Source organism: Muntiacus reevesi, chromosome 6, assembly GCF_963930625.1.
Source record: "Muntiacus reevesi chromosome 6, mMunRee1.1, whole genome shotgun sequence".
NCBI lineage: Eukaryota > Metazoa > Chordata > Mammalia > Artiodactyla > Cervidae > Muntiacus > Muntiacus reevesi.
In genome coordinates, this window is record NC_089254.1 from 69,108,442 (window position 1) to 69,132,913 (window position 24,472).

The 24,472-nt window shown below is 37.6% G+C and overlaps 1 protein-coding gene across 1 annotated transcript in view; it reads left to right on the top strand.

The window, feature by feature from the left end:
* The first annotated feature begins 20,200 nt into the window (after positions 1-20,200).
* Positions 20,201-24,472, top strand: part of ZNF804B (zinc finger protein 804B) — a 524,794-nt gene continuing 520,522 nt past the window's right edge. The window contains exon 1 of the mRNA XM_065938996.1: positions 20,201-20,308. Within this exon, the coding sequence (XP_065795068.1) occupies positions 20,201-20,308 (108 nt within the window). The remainder of the gene's footprint in view (positions 20,309-24,472) is intronic.

Sequence of the window (24,472 nt, forward strand, 5' to 3'; positions counted from 1 at the left end):
GTTCCATTGATCTATATTTCTGTCTTTGTGCCAGTACCATACTGTCTTGATGACTGTGGCTTTGTAGTAGAGTCTGAAGTCAGGCAGGTTGATTCCTCCAGTTCCATTCTTCTTTCTCAAGATTACTTTGGCTATTCGAGGTTTTTTGTATTTCCATACAAATTGTGAAATTATTTGTTCTAGTTCTGTGAAAAATACCGTTGGTAGCTTGATAGGGATTGCATTGAATCTATAGATTGCTTTGGGTAGAATAGCCATTTTGACAATATTGATTCTTCCAATCCATGAACACGGTATGTTTCTCCATCTGTTTGTGTCCTCTTTGATTTCTTTCATCAGTGTTTTATAGTTTTCTATGTATAGGTCTTTTGTTTCTTTAGGTAGATATACTCCTAAGTATTTTATTCTTTTTGTTGCAATGGTGAATGGTATTGTTTCCTTAATTTCTCTTTCTGTTTTTTCATTGTTAGTGTATAGGAATGCAAGGGATTTCTGTGTGTTAATTTTATATCCTGCAACTTTACTATATTCATTGATTAGCTCTAGTAATTTTCTGGAAGAGTCTTTAGGGTTTTCTATGTAGAGGATCATGTCATCTGCAAACAGCGAGAGTTTCACTTCTTCTTTTCCTATCTGGATTCCTTTTATGTCTTTTTCTGCTCTGATTGCTGTGGCCAAAACTTCCAACACTATGTTGAATAGTAGTGGTGAGAGTGGGCATCCTTGTCTTGTTCCTGATTTCAGAGGAAATGCTTTCAATTTTTCACCATTGAGGGTGATGCTTGCTGTGGGTTTGTCATATATAGCTTTTATTATGTTGAGGTATGTTCCTTCTATTCCTGCTTTCTGGAGAGTTTTAATCATAAATGAGTGTTGAATTTTGTCAAAGGCTTTCTCTGCATCTATTGAGATAATCATATGGTTTTTATCTTTCAATTTGTTAATGTGGTGTATTACGTTGATTGATTTGCGGATATTAAAGAATCCTTGCATTCCTGGGATAAAGCCCACTTGGTCATGGTGTATGATTTTTTTAATATGTTGTTGGATTCTGTTTGCTAGAATTTTGTTAAGGATTTTTGCATCTATGTTCATCAGTGATATTGGCCTGTAGTTTTCTTTTTTTGTGGCATCTTTGTCTGGTTTTGGAATTAGGGTGATGGTGGCCTCATAGAATGAGTTTGGAAGTTTACCTTCTTCTGCAATTTTCTGGAAGAGTTTGAGTAAGATAGGTGTTAGCTCTTCTCTAAATTTTTGGTAGAATTCAGCTGTGAAGCCATCTGGTCCTGGGCAGGGTCCGGGCCTGAGCGCCCTGAGGACAATCGGAGGGAGCTTTTGTGAGTTGCCAGCTTGAACTGTGGGAGAGCAAAGAGAGAGAGAAAACTAACCGGCCCGAACACACTGCCGGCCGTTCGCAGAACAAAGGGACCGAGATTCTGGGCGACCGAAGTCCGCCGGGAGGGTCGCGGCGAAACGGAGGGTGCGGGCGCCTGACCGGCGCGGGCGGGAACTGGGGCTGGGGACGCAGAGGGCGCGCACGCCCGACTGGCGCCGGCGGGGACTGAGACTGGGACCGCGCGGGGTATTTGATAGCTTATTATCAGAGAAGACCAAGTTAGGGACTTGGTGGTGGTGGTATTTTTTTTTCTTTTTTACCAAATCTGCCTAGAATTTAGGCCTGTCCAATTTTGATCAACTTTATTTATTAGAGATTTATTTATTTCATTATTTAAACGTATAAATGACACAGCATGCCTTTAGCATGCATGAGGCTGTTTTCTAACCACACAGGAATAATAGTATCTATTCTTTTCAAATTCTTTTCCTATATAGGTTATCACAGAATATAAAACAGAATTCTCTCTGATATAATTAGGTCCTTGTTGGTTATCTGTTTTAAATATAGCAGTGTGTACATGTCAATCCCAAGCTCCTAATCTTCCCCTCCCCCTAACCTTCCCCTCAGTAACCATAAATTTGTTCTCTAAGCCTATGATTCGATTTCTATTTTGTAAATAAGTTCATCTGTATCATTTTTTAAAGATTTCACCTATAAACAATACCATGTAATACTCATCTTTCTCTGTCTGTCTTACTTCGTTTAGTATGATGATCTCCAGGTCTATCCATATTGCTGCAAATGGCATTATTTCATCCTTTTTATGGTTGAATAATATTCCATTGTGTATATGTACCACATCTTTGTTATCCATTCATCTGTCAATGGGCATTTAGGTTGCTTCCGTATCTTGTCTATTGTAAACAGTGCTGCAATGAACATTGGGGTGCATTATCATTTTGAATGACATTTTTCTCCAAATATATGTCTAGTAGTATGTTGCTGTATTTTTAAGGAACTTCCATACTCTTCTCCATAGTGGCTGTACCAGTTTACATTCCCATCAACAGTGTAGGAGTGTTCCCTTTTACCCACACCCTTTCTATTATTTATTGTTTGTAGAATTTTTGATGATGGCCATTCTGACTGGTGTGAGGTGATATATCATTGTAGTTTTGATTTGCATTTCGAGCGACTGAACTGAACTGAATCATCAGCAATGTTGAGCCTCTCAGTCATCTGTATGTTCCTCTTTGGAGAAATGTCTGTTTTGGTCTTATGCCCATTTTTTGATATTGAGTCCCATGAGTTGTTCTGGAGATTAGCCCCTTGTAGGCTGTATTGTTTGCAAATATTTTCTCCTATTCTGTAATTTGTCTTTTCATTTTGTTTATGGTTTCCTTTGCTGTGCAAAAGCTTTTGAAAATTAAACTGAATAAAATCTCTGTCCTCAAAGGAGTGTATGTTCTACATTCAAATGTTGATATTCTCATATATATTCTCTCTTTTTCACCCCTTCCCCTTCTTGTGTCTTCAAACTTTATTTTTATTAAACTAAACCTTTTGCGAAAGGGTTCTGAGGAGAATGGCAGCCTGAATGCTCACCAACACTCCACCTCTCAATTGTTTCTTTGTTGAAGGAGGCAGCAAGAATACTCTACCAGTCCCAGAGAGGTTCAACACTTGATGATCTGTGATATCCCTGGGGGAAAGTAGTGCCCACCTGCCCATGAAGAGTCCTGGGAGTATAGCCTCTGTCCTGCTGACCCTCAGGACCTGCAGCGAAGTTAAAAGCTGAGAGAGGGCTGCCTCTTAAGTGTAAGACACTAGAAGGAGTCTCAGTAGTTGACATCTGGTCTGTAGTTTTGTTTTACCATCATTTTGTCTGCTGTTTCTGTTGGCTTCAAACAAATAGACTGCCAGATATTTGTCCAACAAAGATGGGTTTATTGAGGACCAGCAGAGAATTGCACTTGGGGATCTGCAAATATGGCAAGCTATGTGCAAATCCCCACATGGTAAGGGAAGGAAAAAGCTTCTATAGAGAGGAAAATAAAGTTGGGAAAACAAGTCTGTGGCTTTTCACTAGTTGAGTCCTTGCCAGGAAAGAAGAGGAGCTTTCTTCTTCCTGTTGGGCTCTGTTACTGTAGCAGGGTGTGAGAGCACCCTCTTCTGGTCTCCTAACTCTATTTAATTGAGACCTGTTCATTAATTTTTGCATTTCAATATCATATACCCCAGTAGGTGATGTATGGAGAAAATGAGACAAGAATAGGAACACTGAGTGATAAAGTAGATAGTTTTAGTAAGCAGCAAACACATATAAAAAATATAACTTCAAAGAGCATGTGTAAAGAAGTAAACTAAAAACTTCAGAGTGTTATTGGGAAAAGTTATATGTGGAATAATCAGGCAATGACTTGAGACGACATATTGGAAAAATAATTGAATTTGATTGAGATTTGGAGATATCAGTTTAGTAAGGGATTGTGTTTAGATGAATAGAAACTAAAAAGATAACTTGAGTGAAGCTAGACTAAACTTCATGAAAAATGTTCATGTGTTTTGTACATATAACTTGAACTTGGACAAAATTGTGGTGTTGGCATTTACCAAAATCTTTTCTACTTTAGACTGAAATTTAAAATAATTTCAACAATTTTTTTCATTCTACATATCTGATACAAATTGTGCTTTTATGCTTTTTAGAACACAAATCAACTAAAGCAGATTTAAACTCACACATATACACACATATACACATATAATGATGATTTTGCATAGAGTCTAAAAAATTACCTTTTCTTAAATACTCACAAATTAAAGAGATTTGATCACTGTTTTGGAAATGTCCACAAAATAATGAAACCTTCTCTGGGGACATTATTAATAGGCCAATCTGATGAAAATGAAAAGACACATTGAAATGCAGAACATGTTCTTCTTGAAAAGATTGATGTATTAAATATTTATGCAAACACATTAAATTGGCAAGTGTATGAAAACATTATTACATATTCATCACCTTCACATCTCATCTTTTTGTAAGAACTTTTTTCCTATAAAACTAAAAGGGGTGACTGTAAGTTTTCCAAAGTCACATTTTTCAAATTTTATAACATGGAATAGTTTGTTTTTCAGAGTTTATATTAATTCACATAAATAACAAAATGAATGTTGGAATTAGAAAAGACCAATAATTTACTCAAAACAGGACTCAAGGGCTATTTCATCCTCAGCTTTCTCCTGCATTGCTCCAACCCTGCCAAAGTGAATATTCACTTTGAGGAAGAAATGAGCTCTTTGAGCTCATGAAGTCATTTAGCAAACACTGATTCTATGGCAAAAGCTAAACATCTAAAGGGAATTAATGTATTTCCAAAGTACCTAACTTCTCTTACAGTGTGGTAAGTCCAAAATTCTATGGTCTTTGGAAAGTGGTACTTAAAATTTAAATTGACTACACTTCTCATTAAAAGCCAGAAAGTTGAAATGTTTCTATATAGGCTCTAAAAATATTCAAGTTTAATATAAACTGCCATATTCTGCTGATACAACGTTCTGTATTCTAAGCCTTCGCTTATCTCCATTTCTACGTCTTTTTTTTTTTCCCTGCTGAACTCTCTTTTCATCCCTTACAACTTTTCCTGGCTTTTCACTGTTTATTTGATTTTACCCTACTTTTATTATTATTTCACTCCTATATCATCCTACTTTTTCATCCTTCTACCCATTTCCACAAGCTTCTCTCACTTTACTGTTCCCTTCTGCTTGCATTTCTTTCCTTTTCTACCTTTTCCCTGCTCTTTGATGTTTTTAAAAAATTAATTTATTTTAATTGGAGGCTAATTACATTACAACATGTACACCCATGGCTGATTCATGTCAATGTATGGCAAAAACTGCTCTTTGGTGTTTTAAAGACTTCCTTTTTAATATTTTTCCCCCTCTGAGGTTGAGTCCTCACCGTCTCTGTTATTTGATAGTTTGTTGTTGGTAACAACCCTCGAGTTGGGGATTAAGTCATTGGTATTGGCTCTATTTAATTTAACTTGACTGTTCCTACCATACATCATAGTAAAAAACAGTCTACATTATAACATGGAAAAGAAGGAGGAGGAAGAAAAAGGTCAGAGTGTGGCCTTAGTTCGCTAATTTTAAAAGAAACTTGGAACTTAATTCTGGCTGCAATTGACTTCTTGCATAAGCCAAACCTCCATTTGTCTGTGTGTGGCCATTCTGTGGCCAGTTTTCCTTTTTTCTCCAAATGTACTCACTGGAGCCCCATCCTATGTACTATATGAACGGTCCCCTGCCTCCTCCAAATCCCTGAAGATCCCCGGGTTTTTGTTTCTGCTGCTCACTGCTCCTGACTGTTCTCACGCTGCGGCTGAAGGCTGGATTCCTACTCCGTTTCTCCGCTTCCTCCCGCTGCTTTGTCTCCCCTGTCCTGTCTCTCCATAGACATGAAGCGCACATCACGGTCACGCAAGCCCTGAAGCACCATTCTTTTAAGAAAAAAAAAAAAAGACCACTTACTGGAGAATAAGGGGTAAAAGATAGTGATTAAGCTCAGAACATCACAGCAGCAGATAATAACGTCAAAGTAAAACAAGGTTGTTTAGTCTGACAACTGCTTGTTCATTCCTGCCTTGGTCTGGCTTGCATTTTGTACTGCATTATTCTCTCCCAAGAGATTGGTTTCCCACATCCTCCTCTTCCTCCCATTCAGGGCCCCCCAAACATGTTTTCCTGTGGTCAGGAAAATATTATATATTCTTACTATTTTATTATGCAGAGTGATTTATTTCATTTTGTATAACCACTCTGCATGTATTTCCCATGAATGCTCTACCAATTTACCCCAGACTGTGGCTTGAAACAACAGAAACTGTCTCACAGTTTTCGAGGTCAGAAGTCTGAAATCAAGGTGTCAGCAAGGCCAAGCTCTCCCCCATGTTCTAGGGGAGATTCCTGGCCTCGCCTCTTCCCCGCCTCTGGTGAGGCCAAGCATTCCTTGGTGTTCCTTGGTTTCTGGCTGCATCACCGATTTCTGCCTCTTTCTTCACATGACCTTCTCTGTCTCTTACAAAGATTCTTGTCACTGAATTTAGGGCTCACTTGAGTAATCCAAATGGTTTCATCTCAGGATCCTCAGGGCCTAGCTTTTGGCAAGCCATCACTCAGCCCATTACACAGTCTGTCTAAGCAGACTAATTTGCTCAACCTTCACAACAAAAGACAGACTAAATTTCCCAATTTAATTTAAAGAAGAAAAAAATAATACTGTTTCTCACAATAATTCTATAGTCCTTCTAGGACTTTTAGAGTGAATTACTATTAGATTTTAAGTGACGTTTGTCTTCTCATAAAAATGCTCCAACCTTCAAAATATGGTTAAAAAAGCATAACATTTAAAAATAGGAGAAAATTATTTATAATACCAGAAACTTAAATAAAACTCTGTATATGTATTTATATAAATGCCTTTATAATTTATATTTTTACATGTGTTTGTGTATACATGTATTTGTAAAAATACATACTTGTAATCATAACATATTTACAGTTCTATACTGTTCTTAATCTTGACATATAATAAATCTTTTAAGTATTTTAGCATATTTAATTTACTATTTTTTATTTTTCATTTTAGTTAATGAGGAAATATTTAATAATTGTAGAAAATACAAATGGAAAAATTAATCATTTAAAATTATACTCCAAAAATACTCCATTTGGGGACACATACATCCTTATTTTTCTCATGCAATTATGTCTCCATAAACATATACCTGTAACAGGTACATGAATCTATACCTGTAATTAAATCTACATTTATTTATAGTTTTAATTAGAACAAAAATCATATCATACTTTTCTAGACTTGATTTTTAAAACATTTTTCCAGTTAATGTTATGGTATACTTTTTATTTTAAATTACTTTATAATAGTATTATTATTCTATATACTATATATGTATATATATGGTGTATCATTTTGATGCTCTATTAATTATTTTCATTTGAGATTATTTTCACTATTAAAATGAACACTTAATAAACATACTTTATTACAGTCTTTATAAATATATGTAATTATTGTCTTAAAATTAATTGTGTATAATCTTTATAAATGTATATAATTATTTCTTTAGGATTCTCATAGGTGAATTTGCTGAGTCATAGAGTATGTATGTTGTGGCAGAGACTGGTAGTCAGTCATCCATCCAAATTTCTGTTCTCTGCTGTTAAGGTACCAGGAATTTTATTTCCCAGTTTCATGTACAGTTGCATGTGACCACGTGACTGAGTTCTAACCAATGGATAGAACAGTGTTATTTCACACCATCTGTGGGCTAACTTCTTTACAAGCAGATGTGCTGCCTCTGGGCTCTCTTTCCCCTAGGCTGCCTGTAAGCATCAGAGAAAGAGGTCTGAAGGACAAAAGAAAGCTGTGTCCCTTAGTCACCATGTGGAGGGAGTGACCCTTTTACTGGACCAGGAATGTCTACCTCAAAGATTACTCAGTTGAAAAATTAACTTCTATTGTGGTTGAGCCATTACACATTTTGCCTCTTTTAAAAATTATTGTTCCAGGCTAAGTAATACACTTGGTTTTAGAAGTTTTGATCCTTGATGTTAAGTTGCATTTCCCAAAGTCTAAGCAGTGAGTCTATCCTTGCTGATTTTCAACGAAGTTATACTCACATGTTTATTATCAATTTTAATATTTATAGAAAAGGTCTGTCAGCACTTTCTAGAGTTTCTCTTACATTTTCTTGGACATGACCATTATAATCATGTTGGCAATTTTCCTAAAAAGCCTTAAGAGAGATTGTTAAGGCTGCAGCTGAAGTAAGATTATTAATTCTAGCATTTTTTTTTTCAGGGTTAACCCTTATATATTCTTCTAATTATTCATTGCTTTGTTGCTGTCATAGAATATTTTCTACATAGAAATTTCCAATGGTAAATTAAATACTTGTATGAATTTCCCAGAAATGTGGAAATTCAGAAAAATGGTAGGAATAAATCTGCAATTTTTTATATGGGTTGTAGTTTCAGGTACAAGTGATGATAAAAATGATTACAACAATAAGTCCAGTTAGCATTCATCACCCATATAGTTACAGCATTTTTTTTTCTTGTGATGAAAACTTTCAAGATCCATTCTCCTAGTTACTTTCAAATATGTAACACAGTATTATTAACTAGAGTTACCATGTTGTACATTATATCCGTACGAGTTATGCACTGTATAACTGGAAATTTGTACATTTTGAACCTCTTCCCACTACCCTACCTCAGACAACCACTGATCTGTATTCTATATCCATGAGCTCATTTTTTTTAAATTTGAAAAACAGGTATTTTTGAGAACTAAAAATATGTTATTTATTGCTTAAAATGAAATTAAAATAAATAGTAGTATATGAAGGGTTCTCCTTTATTTTAAATTCAAATATACATGTATATTCCAGGGATTTTGCCTTGAAATATCACCATAACAGAAAAAAAGCTATGTTAAAAAAGTTATGACATAAAAGCCCCATCAGGGCTTCCCTGGTGCCTCAATGGTAAAGAACCAGCCTGCAGGAGTTGCAGGAGACATGTGTTCGGTTCAATCCTTGGGTCAGGAAGATCCCCTGGAAGAGGGCATGGCAACCCATTCCAGTATTCTTGCCAGGGCAATTCCAGGGGCAAAGGAGCCTGAAGGGCTATAGTCCATGTGGTCTCAAAGATTTGGACACAAATGAGCTACTGAGTATGCACGCATGCATGCCCATCATCCATGATAACTGCATTGTTCTCACATTCTGCATTTCCTTTAATATGGAAATCTAGAAATCTATAAGGAGATTAGCTGCAATGACTCAGACAGTAGTACACAATCTGCTGCAATGCAGGAGACCTGGGTTCAATCCCTGGGTTGGGAAGATTTCCTGGAGAAGGGAATAACAACCCACTCCAATATTCCTGCCTGGAGCTTCCCACCAACAGAGGAGCCTGGCAGGGTCGCAAAGAGTCTGACACCACTGAGCAACTAACACCTTCACAGTTCAAGGGTTAAAATGCAATGTTCAATATTGAAGGGAATTCAGAAATAAAGCTCTTTGAGGGGGGAATGGAACTATATTTATACCTAGAAGTTAATTAGATATGTCTTATAACTAATGTAGTTTAATTCATAATGAAAGTATTTCATTTAAAAATGTTTAAATTTTCATTAACACTTTTGGTGTTGGCATTTTGCCTGTGTAGTTGATTTGCATGAAGTGTGATTAATGATAAGTAAAGAAACAGTCTTACAGGTAGAGGGAGATGAAAAATTACCCTAGTAAAAGAAAATTTTATAGGAAAACCATTTCAACAACAACAAAAAAGTTCCAGATTTATTAAAACTTTATGACATAAAAAAGCTATGTGAAATGTTAATGAGATAAACTTATTAGTCAGTATTAGTTTGAGTTGTTTACCCCAGGAATGAGTTTTCTAGGAGAAAGGCTCACAGTCCCACTCCTTTCTAGAAACTGCACAAAGTCACAAGGCAAATAACCAGTTCAGCACAATTTAATAGCACAAATGGAAACATTACAAATCAATTCATCTGTAAATAATTTAAAATATGAAAATAAACATAGTAAAAACTGAAGTCCTCTGGTATATCATTATTCTGTTGCTAGATTACATTCTCTGTTTCCTTTCGTTTGAAAGCAGGAATACCTTTAAGAAGACCAGATTCCTTTTATAACTCATATGGGACTTTTTATATAGCTAATGGCATAACTGCTTTTATATGCCTTTCATAAAACATAAGATATAAGAGCCCTGGGTCTTGTGATATGAATGATAAATATATAAAATTATATTTTAAATATGTGTGTGTGTATATGTATCCTAAGTTGCTTCAGTTGTCTCCAACTTTTTGCAACCCCATGGACTGTAGACTACCAGGCTCCTCTGTTCATGGGATTCTCCAGACAAGAATACTGGAGTGGGTTGCCATGCCTTCCTCCAGGGGATCTTCTTGATCAGGGATTGAACCCTTATTTATGTCTCCTGCATCGGCAGGCGGGTTCTTTACCACTAGTACCACCTGGTTTCCCCAAAGTCCTATATAGATTTTTATAAAACCTAGCCTCCAATGCAGAATTATGATTGGTTCTCATGCTTCAAATTTAGTAAAAACATCCACATTTGCTAATTTTCCTCCAGAGATTTTTCAGCTTGATGAAAGTAGGAGCCCATGGCTTATTCTTCTCTGATCATCCAAAGGCTGACTGATGCAGGATAAAAAGACAGCATAGGTGTAAAGAGCCTAGGCTTTGAGTCAGACGCACATAGATTCTTGCTCTATCACTTACTTAGCTCTGTGACCTTAGATAAAATCTTCAAATTTTCTGAGCTTCAGTTATGTTACCTGCATTAAAGCAATCGGTACAGACATGAAATGGCATGATGAATATAAAGTAACTGGCAAATGGATGGTACTCCATAAATATTTCCTCAACTCCCTTTCCTTAATTTATGCTGATACTGAGATTCTGGTATTGTTTCCTTTTTTCAATATGCATAGTGGGATTGAGAAGAAGAAAAAAGGGAAATGTTCTGTATGCTTAAGAATCTATATGTCTTGTATCATTTCTAAAGTGATGAGAAGCAATTTTATAACAGAACTGTGGTGTAGGAGAAGACTCTTGAGAGTCCCTTGGATGGCAAGGAGATCCAACCAGTCCCTGTTAAAGGAAATCACTCCTGAATATTCATTGGAAGGACTGATGCTGAAGCTGAAACTCCAATACTTTGGCCACCTGATGCGAAGAACTGAGTCATTGGAAAAAACCCCGATGCTGAGAAAGACTGAAGGCGGGAGAAGGGAATGACAGAGGATGAGATGGTTGGATGGCATCACTGACTCAATGGACAAGAGTTTGAGTAGACTCCAGAAGTTAGTGATAGACAGGGAGGCCTGGTGTGCTGCAGTCCATGGGGTCGCAAAGACTTGGACATGACTGAGTGACTGAACTGAACTGAACTGATACTAAGATTCATTTTAAATTTGAAGAGTACATACAATTAGGTTGTATTTTAGAAATGTGGTCCTGGGAAATCAAGGATGGTCAAGTCTGGAAAAGGCTCCTTGTGTTTAAATGAATTGTTCTTGCCTTTAAATATGAGAGGGCCATGTTCTAGGAAAAGCAGAAGGGGGTCAGAGTTATAATGAATTGCACTACCATCCATCCTTCCAGACCCTACTGGGATTCTGAGCACCGGTAGACAGGATAGTAGCTGTTTTTCTTGGCATTTGCAAGCAGCAGGGCTCACTTTTCTCTCTACAGTGTTGTCAGATTAGTGGCATAGCTTTGGGAAACTGTGAAATGAGCAAAATGCTAGGTAAGCAGCAAGGACTCCTGTTTTGTTTGCTTGCTTGTGTGTGTGTGTGTGTGTGTGTGTGTGTGTGTGTGTGTGTGTATGTGTATGATTCTGTAATCTAAAGTTTTTCTTCCACCTCCTGTATACTTCAGAGACTCATCCTGGAGGAGAGGAAAGAGTGTAGAATGAATATTGTGCTCTGCAGCTGGAGAATTTTGGATAGGTCATATTTGATTGGTTCTGCTTCTCTGAATTATGGTGGAGCTATTTTGTCCTTCTCTTGATGACTCGAGGCAACATCAGTCAGTATCAACCATTTCTCTATGATATAGTTTTAATTAATCCAAATGACTGAACTGATTCTTTACTTGAATGCTTGTCTTGGAAAATAATTTTAACAAATTCCATGAAGTCAGTTTGGTTTCATATCCTTTGCCCTGTATTCTTATAGTTCACAGTATAGATTTAGCTGTGTGACTTATTGTTGTCTTCCTGCCAAATTAGATGCTGAAGTCTGAAGGAATCTTATCCTGTTTTCTTGACTTTGATTAATTCATCAGCACAGTCTTTGTTACTTGATTTGTTAGGAGATATTAGTCAAAATGCTATACCTTATGTGTTAATAGAGAAAGGGCCCCTTAATCTCTCTTAACCCAGTTTTAAACTCCTGTAGGTTCATTTCAGAAAGGAAATATCACTATCTCACTATGTTAAGGGTTTTAAAGTTGCTGCAGAAAAAGACGACTTTCTTATCTTCTCTCCTCACCTTTCTTCTTCTCTTCTTTTCTCCCTGCTCCCCACCTTCCCCTTTTTTTCTTTCTGGCAGTATCTCTTTCTTGGAATGCCTTAAGCATAAATGGGACTTTACCTCTGTAAATTTGTATTTAGTCATATAATCAGAATGATTGATTTTAATGAAAGAATCAAAGGTATCTGTGGTCTCGCATACATGTACATCTGACAAAGTTAAGAAATTCTTTCTTTTTTCCCCCTGGTTCTGTGGTGGCCCAGGTTAGCATTGTTGGGGCAGCAGGGTGCTAGACTTCTGTGCTGCCAGTTCTGTTCCCTCCATGGAAGGGTGCAGTCTAATTCATTTCTATTGAGTGAAGCCCACAGTGGATCCCACAGAGTTAAACATCTTAGGAATCCGTGAACTAAAATGGATGGGAATGGGCAAATTTAATTCAGATGGCCATTATATCTACTACTATGGACAAGAATCCCTTAGAAGAAATGGAATAGCAGTCATAGTCAACAATAGAGTTGGAAATACAGCTCTTGGGTACAGTCTCAAAAATGACACAATGATCTCCGTTCGTTTCCATGGCAAACTGTTCAACATTAAAGGAATCCAAGTCTATGCTCCTACCACTGATGCCAAAGAAACTGAAGTTGACCAGTTCTATGAAAACCTACAAGGCCTTCTAGAAATGACACCAGAAATAGATGACTTTTTCATCATAGGGGATTGGAATGCAAAAGTAGGAAGTCAAGAGATACCCTGAATAACAGGTAAGTTGGATCTTGGAGTACAAAATGAAGAAGAGCAAAGGATAACAAAGTGTTTATCAAGAGAATATGCTGGCCATAACAAATGCCTCTTACCAACAACCTAAGAGATGACTCTACACATGGACATCACCAGATGATCAATACTGAAATTAGATTGATTATGTTCTTTACAGCTGAAGATGGAGAAGCTCTGTACAGTCAGCAAAAACAAGACCTGGAGCTGACTGTGGCTCAGATCATGAACTCCTTATTTCAAAATTCAGGCTTAAATTGAAGAAAGTAGGGAAAACCACTAGGCCATTCAGATATGACCTGAATCAGATCCTTTATAATTATATAGTGGAGGTGACAAATAGACTCAAGAGATTAGATCTGGTAGACAGATTGTATGAAGAACTATGGATGGAAGCTTGTAACATTGTATAGGAGATGGTGACCAAAATCATCCCAAAGAAAAAGAAATGCAAGAAGGCAAAGTGGTTGTCTAAGGAGGCTTTACAAACAGCTGAGGAAAGAAGAGAAGTGAAGGACAACGGAGAAAGGGAAAGATACACCCAACAGAATGCAGAATTCCAGAAAATAGCAAGGAGAGGTAAGAAGGCCTTCTTCAATGAAGAATGCAAAGAAATAGAGAAAAACAAGAGAATAGAAATGGCTAGAAATCTCTTCAGGAAAATTGGAGATATCAAAGGAACATTTAATGTAAGGATGGGCATGATAAAGAGCATTAGATGGTTAGAACCTGACAGAAGCAGAAAAGGTTAAGAAGAGGTGACAAGAATACACAGAACTAATATACAGAAAGGGCATCATTAAGATGATCCAGATAACCAGGATGGTGTGGTCACTCACCTAGATTTGGGTATCCTGGAGTGTGAAGTAAAGTGGGCCTTAGGAACCATTATTATGAGCAAAGCTCCTGGAGGTGATAGAATTCCAGCTGAGCAGTTTAAAATCTTAAAAGTGATCCTGTTAAAGTGCTTCACTTTAACTTTAAATTTGCTGCATGTCAACAAATTTGAAAAACTCAGCAGTGGCCACAGGACAGGAAAAGGTCAGTTTTCAATTCCAATCCCAAAGAAGGGCAATGCCAAAAAATGTTTAAAGTAGCATATAATTGCACTAATGTCACATGCTAGCATGGTTATGCTCAAAATTCTTCAAGTGAGGCTTCAGCAGTACGTGAACTGAAAACTTCCAGATGTACAAACAAGTTGGGTTTAGAAAAGGCAGAGAAACCAGAGATCAAATTGCCAACATCTGTTGGATCATAAAGAAAGCAAGAACATTCTTGAAAAACATCTACTTCTGCTTCAATGACTACACTAAAGCCTTTGACTGTGTGGGTCACAACAAATTGTGGGAAATTCTTAGAGACAGGAGAACCAGAGATCAACTTGCCAACATCCATTGGATCACAAAGAAAGCAAGAGAATTGCAGAAAAAAAATCTACTTCTGCTTCACTGACTCCGCTAAAGCTTTTGACTGTGTGGATCACAACAAATTGTGGAAAATTCTTAAAGAGATAGGAGTACCAGACCACCTTTCCTGTCTCCTGAGAAACCTTTATGTGGGTCAAGAAGCAACAGTTAGAACTGGAGATGGAACAACTGACTGGTTCAAAATTGGGAAGGCTTTTATTGTCACCCTGTTTATTTAACTTATATGCAGAGACATCATGCAAAATGCCAGGTTGGATAAATCACAAATTGGAATCAAGATTGCTGGGAAAAATATCAATACTTCAGATATGCAGATGACACCACTCTAACGGCAGAAACTGAAGAACTAAAGAGCTTCTTGATGAAGGTGAAAGAGGAGAGTGAAAAAGCTGGCCTGAAACTCAACATTCAAAAAACTAAGATCATGGCATCCTGTCCCATCACTTCATGGCAAGTAGAAGGGGAAAAAGTGGAAACAATGACATATTTTACTTTCTTGGACTCCAAAATCACTACAGATGGTGACTACAGCCATAAAATTAAAAGACATGTGCTCCTTGGAAGAAAATCTGTAACAAACCTAGACAGTATATTAAAAAACAAAGACATCACTTTGCTGACAAAGGCCCATCTAATCAAAGCTATGGTTTTTCCAGTAGTCATGTATGGCTATGAGAGTTGGACCATAAAGAAGGTTGAGTGCAGAAGATTCGATGCTTTCAAATTGTGGTGCTGTTGAAGACTGTTAAAAGTTCTTTGGACTGCAAGGAGATTAAATCAGTGAATACTAAAGGAAATGAACCCTGAATATTCATTGGAAGGATTGATGCTGAAACTGAAGCTCCAATACTTGGGCCACCTGATGTGAAAAGCTGACTCATTGGAAAAGATTCTGATGCTGGAAAAGAATGAGGGCAAATGAAAAGGGATAGTAGAGGATGAGATGGTTAGATAGCATCATAGACTTAATGGACATGAATTTGAGCAAACTCCATGAGATAGTGAAGGACAGGGGAGCCTGACTTGCTGAAATCCATGGGATCACAGGGTCAGATACAGCTTAGAAACTAAAGGAAAACAAACCATACTGGATTAAGGCTCACCCTAATGACCTCATCTTAAATTTGTCATCTTCAAAAAATTTATTTTCAATTAAGGTCACATTCAAAAAGGAGTTAGGATTTCAATATTGGGGGGGGGGTGTGTTATGGGGGGCACAATTCCATGTAATGGAATACTATAAAACTCTTCCAGCAATAAAAATGAATGTGGTATCAAGCTACTGAGAGTCATGAAGGAAGTTTAAAATGCATATTGCTAAATCAAAGAAGCCAATCTGAAAAACTATTATACTATATAATTCCAAATATATGACATTATTCAAATGACATAAAAAAGACACAGTTAGAAGATTACTGTTTGATAGGGATTCAGAGGAATTGGAGGAGAGATGAATAGGTGGAACATAGATGATTTTTAGAGCAGTAAAACTATTCTGTGTGCAACTATAATGATAGATACATGTCATTATATATTTTTTCAAAACTCGTAGAATATACAACTCCAAGAATGAACCCTAATGTAAACTATGGCCTTTAGTTAATAACATGTATTAATACTGACTCATCAATTGTAACAAATGTACCACACAAAAGCAAGACATTGATAAAGGGAAAACTGTGTGGGGAAAGGGGAGAAAAAATATGGGCCCTCTATACTTTCTGCTCAATTTTTCTATAAACCTGATGATATGAAACCAACAGATAATTTAATAGGGATGGATCAAGATATGCTCTATGTTTTTAAAATATCACTCTGGCTGTGAGATACAGAGAATAAATTTTATATGGAGGCAACATTGAAAACAGGAGATTAACTAAAAAGATATTTCAATGATTCAAGCAAAAAGTAATGGTGGTTTGGGCTAAGGTGGGGGCTGTGGATATGGAGATAAGGGGATCAATTTGGGATATGTTGATAAAGAGTGGAGTTCTCATGATATCAATCATCTATGACACAGCCATGAACCTGGAATCATGTGACATATCATTTGGTTATAGGCTGAAATCTATTTTGCCATTCATATCCGTTTCCTTAGAATGAGAATTCATCATATCAGATATTGCTTTTAATAAAAGGGCCTTGTAAAACTGCAAGATGTTTGCTTTTCACACTTGTAATAGGATTTGACTTGTATCTAAAATTCATTTAATATAGCCTTAAAGTGTCTTCCTTTTCTTTCACCTTTTCTGAAAATTTTTAATTACTGAAGTTGGAAGGAATCTCCTTTGATAAGTCAATGCAACTGGTCAACTTCGTATTTATAGCAACTCTGCAAACAAAAGCACACATTTCTGTTGTTTAGATTGGGCAAAACACATTTAAAGTAGAGGCCAGGAGTGATGGAGAATTGTTGCATATGATGACATCACATTAATAGACATCAGTCACAATCTGTCAAGGAAAAGGGAATTATTCTTTTGTTTGTTTTAAAGACTATTATTAAAATTGGCTGAGAATAACAATTGTGTCAGGTTTTTTTTTTTTTTTGGCCTAAATATTTTAAGATGGGTGGCAAAAAAATTAAGAAAGCCAAGAACAACCATGGTGGTGGTTTAGTCTGAGTTGTGTCTGACTCTTGTGACCCTTATGGCCTGTAGCCCTCCAGGTTCCTCTGTCCGTGAGATTTCCTAGGTGAATATACTGGAGTGTATTGCCATTTCCTCTTCCAGGGGATCTTCCTGACTCAGGGATCGAACCTGCAGACCTGCATTGCAGGTGGATTCTCTACCTCTGAGATACCAGGAAAGTCCGCCCTAAATGACTTAAAAAACATGGCAAGTTAACAGAATTGGTATCATTCGTTTCTAACAAAAAAGGATCTCAAAAAGTAAATAATTTCTAAAGAAATTAGAATTTTTTAAAGAATTATAAAAATGACTCCAGTCTTTGAAACATTACTATAAAAAGGGATTAGATTACTTTGTTTCCTATGGGAAAACTCAAATGCACATAATAATTAAATAAAATAATAAGGATGGTATATTTGAATTATATACTTTTTCATTACTTAAGTCAATCCTTTCATTTTAGAAAAGCATGTCTAATTCTTAAAAATAATCAAGCATTATTAAGAATCATATTTACTTAATGAAAAAGGGAAAGCATCCCTGGAATTGTTATTCATAGCATGTGACATCATTCATTTTTCTATTCCATTCAAGAATGTATACAGTTAGGTCCTGAATGCTGTTTGCTACTTACGTTTATGAAGAGTGAGATTGTAATTATAGACTGAGTCACACGATCTCCTTTTAACCCCCCCTCCTTTTTTTCTGGCAAAGAATTCACCTGATTTTAAAATTTCACTCTTTATGAACACATTTTCTTTGCATAGAATGTATCTGAAAGTATATATATGAGCAGCATTACTCACTTTCAGCTTTGGAAACATTTTGCAACTCTAAGTCAAATAAATACAACATTATTGTAAACACATCTTAGTAGAAAAGGAAAAGTGTTTATATTGTATCTATTGTTTCTGTAATTTTTTTTAATTTCAAAAGTTCTTCCCAACAAGATAGTTGCAAAATAATTAACCTGCAAGATTTACATTGCAATACCTTATTATCAGTAATTTTCAACTAGAAGTTTGAAAGAAATTGGTATTTTCACATTATATACTAAGTCACTTTCTAGTATGTAAACACTTTTAAAACGCTTGAAAGATATTAAATGAAACGTTTAAAATGAGAAATACATCTGTGTGTTTCTTAATAAAACATTAAGGATATTGCAATAATGTAAACAAAAATCAAGCCTTTATTGGGCAGTTATAGAGGTTATATTCATGGCACTATTTTTGAGAGTTTTACGAGTTACCAGAGTGGGAGAATTTTCATTTCCTGCTTGCTTTTTTACCGGTCATTTGTGAGAGGTCTTCAGTGTTATCCAGGATGCAGATGGGGATTATGTTAGAAGAGGAGAAAACTGGGGAGAGGCCTGGATACATTAGCCTTAATCTTGCGATTAATTCTGTGCTAAGGCAAAAGAGGGAAAACGGATGACCTTTCCTTTTCTCCCAACACAGATCTGAAGAGGATAAGAGAGATCACCTAACTCCGGAAGATCAGCCAGCGGGTGGGGGAGAGGGCGTACTGATACCTGCCTCTGCAAGAGCCTCCTTCTCCTTCCAGAGCTCATTTCTGCACGAGTCTTTAATTCTCAGTGCGGCTTCCTGCCTGGTGACTTTATTCGCCCTAAATGATACAACGTCCATTAAAAAAAAAAAAAAAACCACTTTTTAAGGGCGATTGTTCAAGCTTGTGAGGAAACAAACGTCCTATAAAGAGCAAAAATATCTGCCTCTTTAAGGAAACAAGAAAGACTTGTAAGTGCATGTTTATAACTCTGAAGACAGATAAATCGATGGAAAGAGACACACGTCTGTGTGTTTCGTTTCTATTCCTTATATAAGTTTTCTGTCTGAAACTTACTTCCTCCTCCATCCATTACCTACTATAGCGCCTCTAATCTGTTTGCCCTATTTGGGGCGTCACAGCACATCCCTACAGCCGGGTGGGGAGCTGTTGCTTTGGCCAGCGCAGCCGTCAGCCGGAGCGCGGAAGAAATGCTGAAGGCGAGCAGGCGGGGAAAGAGTAAAGAAATTGCTCTCCTCCCGCTCAACTCCTCCACCGTGCACCGCCCCCCACCCCGCAGGACCCCGCCCCCAACACAGCACAAAGTTGGCCCAGAGACACAGGGGTTCCGGGCGGCTGATGGCGGGATGCTGGAGCGGCGCCTCCCGCACCCGGGAGAGCCTCCTGACGCCGCCGCAGCTGTCACCGCCACGCCGAGCCACCGGCGAGCCCCTCGCCCCCTGTTGGCGCCTAGCCGTCGCGCTGACAGCCCCCACTCACAAGTCTCCGCGGCCCCAACTCCCAGTTCTCCCCCCGGCCCGCCCGTCCCTCCCCACCCGCTTCCCGCCACTGCAGCGGGGGCAGCGATCTGGCGCTCCGAGGACTCCCCGCCACTCTCCCCGCGAAGGCTGCCGCTGCCGCTGCTTCGCGGCGCCGCAGACACAGCCCCGCCGCGGACGCCCGGGCCAGACCGTGGGGACCCGCGCCTGAGCATCCCCTGAGCGCGCACGGGGTGCGAAGGCGGGGGCGGGAGGGGAAGGGAGGAGGAGTTGCCGATCCCCTGGCGGACCCAGGAAGTTGTCCTTAAAAAATATACAGCGTCGACCGGCGGTCGAGCAGCCACCTGGCCAGAGCAGCATGTGGACTGGCTCGCCGGGTCCGCTAAGCGCTCTGTGGCTGCCGCTGCCGCCGCCGCCGCCGCCAGCGCTGACAGCAGGAGCCCCGCGCGGGGCCAGGAGCCGGGACGCGCGGCCGCAGCGTCCCCCGCTTACCGCTGGCCGCTTCGTCTCGGGAGGCGGCAATCACTGTTGCTGCTGAGAAACCAGCCGCATTTCCGAGGCTGCTCGCCTGGTGAGGAGTTGCGACTCTACACCTCCCGCCCGGAACCCACATGGCTTGTTACCTGGTCATCAGTTCGAGACATCTCAGCAATGGTCACTACCGGGGCATCAAAGGAGTCTTCAGAGGGCCCCTCTGCAAGAATGGACCCCCCTCTCCGGTAACCTGCACACGCGCGCGCACACACACACACACACCACCATCGGAGTGAATATAAATAGAAATGCTGCCCTGGCACAATGAAGGGGAGATGCGTATCTACCTTCTCATAAGTATATTGTGTCTGTTTATGCAGTTTCTTGAGAGACTTGCTCATGAGGGGCGTGGGTTCACATGTGTATTTTCAACTCAGTCATTAGTATCTGTAGTGCTTAGGATGCAACTATTTACCGAATTTAGAAAGTAGCTCTTGAGTGTTGTGTCAAGTTATGAATCTGCTGATTTGGGCAGTATAGAAAGTTTGAGTGGCACTTTATGGCCATGCTTTGTGAAATCATCACTTGGGATTAGTTTAACCATGCTGCACTTACTTTATAAGAAAATAAACTCTTTGAAGGTTTTTGCATGAGAGTTCTAGCCAAAGGAAAAGTGCTGGATGCCCATATGGTTGCAATATAATGTTTCACTATGCAGGTACTTTAAGAAAAGCCAAAGACTTCTTTGTGGCAATACTTATTTTTTTTGTACTATGTATAGATGGATTGATATGCAAATTTGAGTGACTGCTACTTAATTTAGTAAACTATTCAATTTAGTTTACTATTTGTTTTAGTATTTTTTGTTAAATGATTTTGATTAGAATTTATGGCTTCAGTATATATTTCAGTTCATTCTTAGTACATACTATAGATGAATTTTTTAAGGATTCAAATGTTTTTCAAAAAAGTCATGATTTACTTTTTAAAGTGTTGAATTATTAGTAAGTGACTAAGGGTCTAAACTTGAAGAACATTATTTTCCAGTTTAATGTGAAAAACCAGTACCTTCATGTATAATATAAAGAGGGAAAACTGAAGTTTGTCTGATTTTTATTTTTATTTTTTGGTACTTTCCATTGGTTTTTAATTCTTCATTAGCATAAATTATTCAAAACTGCAATATATTATAAAAACCTGTGATTATAGACAGTGTGTGATTTGCATGAGAAATCTGAAATCAGAAAGTGCAGGTACCAGAGATATCGCTAGGACTCCTGATTGGGACAAACTATTTTCTTTCATGCACTGTAAAAAGTAGGTCATTGCAATCCCCCTGCAACTATTTAGCACTGAGTCAAAAGTGTAAGATGGAATATATGTTCATACTGGCATTTACAATGAAATTCATAGAGTTAAAAGGGTCTTGGAGAGCTTTAGTTGAATAAAGCCCATATTCAGTGTTTCTGAGCAGTTGGTCTGAATCCTTCCTGTTTTTAAAGATTCTCAGGACTAGAGTTTCTGCAGTCTCAGCAAACCACCTTATTGTTTAACAATCCATGGTGTCAGAATCTTCCATAGAGCAGACTTAAATCCTTCAAACTTTTCTTTAAGTTCATTTCATCTAGAAAACCTAGAATGTTCCATCTGCCTCACAGGTATTATTATTTTTTTCCACCCTTTGATAAGCTCTGTGGCTGTCTTCCCAAACTCTCTGATTGTAGAAATCTGAACTGGATAGTGCATTAGGTGTATGTCCCTTAATTACTCAAGGAATAAAGGGAGATTTTACTTCATAGTTCTTATATTGTTTAGTTCTATTTAAGTTGGTTAGAATATGGAAGTGTTAATCTTCTAAAATCTGAAGGGCTTGCAAAGGAAATTTCTGTTATATGGTCAAAAAGAGTCCTTCCTCTCCCCACACCCCCCGTCCCACTTTGCTCATTCATTTCCTAGGAGCCTGAATGACCCCATAGGGACCAGACATATGAATGTGGATGTAAGAAAATAGCCCATAATCACATGGCTCTCCTGCTGACCAGAGCTCACACCTACATGACGCTATTATTATTTATTATTGAGCTGGTTTTCACAAAAATACTGATTTGTTTACTTTTACCTAGGTGTCATATTTTGACTCACTGGACTGTTCTCGCCAGTGTTTACAGTTTACACGTTTGACTATACTTGTTACGTTTGCATCATTAAAAAATATCTGAATTAGTCTGTGTATTTCCTAAACCTGATATATTTTGTCTTCTTTTGCATTTTACTATGGGATTAGAATGATTATTTTAAGGTTTGAAAAGTTTCTCACATGAGATGAGCATACGTGAAAACTGGTGTTCATTCATTCTCTGTCACTGGCAGGTTGTTGAGACAAGTCAGAATTTCCTTCACCTTGCATAACATTTAGTCTTTCTCCTTAAATTGAAATAGGTCACTATCTTCTGGACCCTAGACCCTTGAGAACTTAAGTAACAGTTTCCTGGTCCAGATGAGTTTATATATGCCTTCTTCATTAATGAGTTGTGAAGCATAAAGGTGAAAACAGGTTACGCATCTTTTTTTACTTTCAGTTACTTTCAGGTTAGCAGAAGTTTATTGATTTTTTTCATCAGCATACGTATTGAGTATTTATAAGTATTTATCATCAGCAAACTCACAGATCTATGGTATACAATCATTTAGTTTTTATTAAAACATAGCTACTCTGAAGGTATGTTTTTCAAATTTAATGCCCAGAATGGTCTCAAATTGACCTCTGTGTCAATAGTTTAGTTATTTCTACTCATTAAAACTCAGCTTATCTGGGACTATGGATTGGGGTATTTAACTCATTTTCACTTGGTTCTACAATAATTTAAATATTGGTTCTTATTTTCTTAATCTGTCTTTCCTATTTTAATCCATGTTTTTCTGTTTTAGTAGAGCTGTTTGAAAGTTGCACATAACAGAATCATTGAATAAGATTATTTTGTAACTTTGTTTAGAATGGAGAATAGCCACAATTCCTTTTTGATGTAATGAGTTTCTTTCTTTGATAGTTCTGATATAAATTTGCCTGGGTAGTATGAATTTAACATTTCAATGTCTTATAGATATAATTCTTCAGTTATAAATTTAAAGTAGTTGTATAATTTGTCATGTTAAAATGATGTGTCTGTAGAATCTGAACACGTGATATATTAAACTGACAGTAAAAAGGGGATGCTTATATTTATATACATTTTTATTTCAAAGGATTTCATTTAGAAAACATTGAATCATTACATGGAACTCTTGTAATAAATACTTAATGGGATACTTGAGAAATAAATAAAGCATTTTACCCCTAAACATTTTTCACAGATCAGTAAACTAAAAATCCTAGAGTGAAATTCAGTTCCTATCATCAAAGTGAAAACATGAAAATGTCTTATCTGTTGCATCTCTGTTCTTTTTGGTGACTTGGCATGAAGAAATAGCTTCTTGCTTTTTATCCTAATTAAGATGTGAATAATTGATTTGAGAGAGTTTATGTTACTTTAAATAGAGGAATAGATTAGAGAAAAAAATGACAGAGCATCACATAGTGCGTATTGGTAAAAGTCTCCAACTTTAGAAAATATTCTAACTCCCACATTTTAGTATATTTATCTCCCACCATATTCCAAATATATAATAAGATTGAATGATGACTTTAAAAATCACAGATGCGCACACACACACACACACACACACATACATGCCTGCACATGCCTGCATATATTTATGCATAAATATATAGATACATGGGCTTCCCAGTTGGCGCTAGCTGTAAAGAACCTGCCTGCCAATGTAGGAGACATAAGAGACACAGTTTTATCCCTGTGTCAGCATGATCCCCTGGAGGAGGGCATGGCAACCCACTCCAGTATCCTTGCCTGGAGAATCCCCACGGACAGAGGAGCCTGGCGGGCTACAGTCCATAGGGTCCCAGAGTCGGACATGACGGAAGCAGCTTAGCACACATGCGTACAGATACACACTTGTTACCAGTGCTCAAGTACAAGAAGCTACCTATATATTATGTTGTAACCTTTACTGTCAGAGCTGTTAAAAGTTCAACTTTCTTACAACTCAGGAACCTAAAAGTTCTTCTACCACCATGTTTGAATTCAAATAAACAAGTAATATCCTCTATGTAGTGTCAAAAATATTTGAATATATTCTTAGCTATCTTAAGTAATGTAAAATATGTTATCACATTTAAGAGTTGTGTATGGTTTATTACAGTTTATTTCATCTGTGTGTGAACGATAGTAAGACTGTCATTCAGTTTATCTAGTGATTAAATGTTAAGAATAATCATAGTTTTATCTGTGGTACATGGTCAGCTTATTACCATTCTTTGGAAGCTTAGATAAAATGATGCTTCTTCAAAAGTA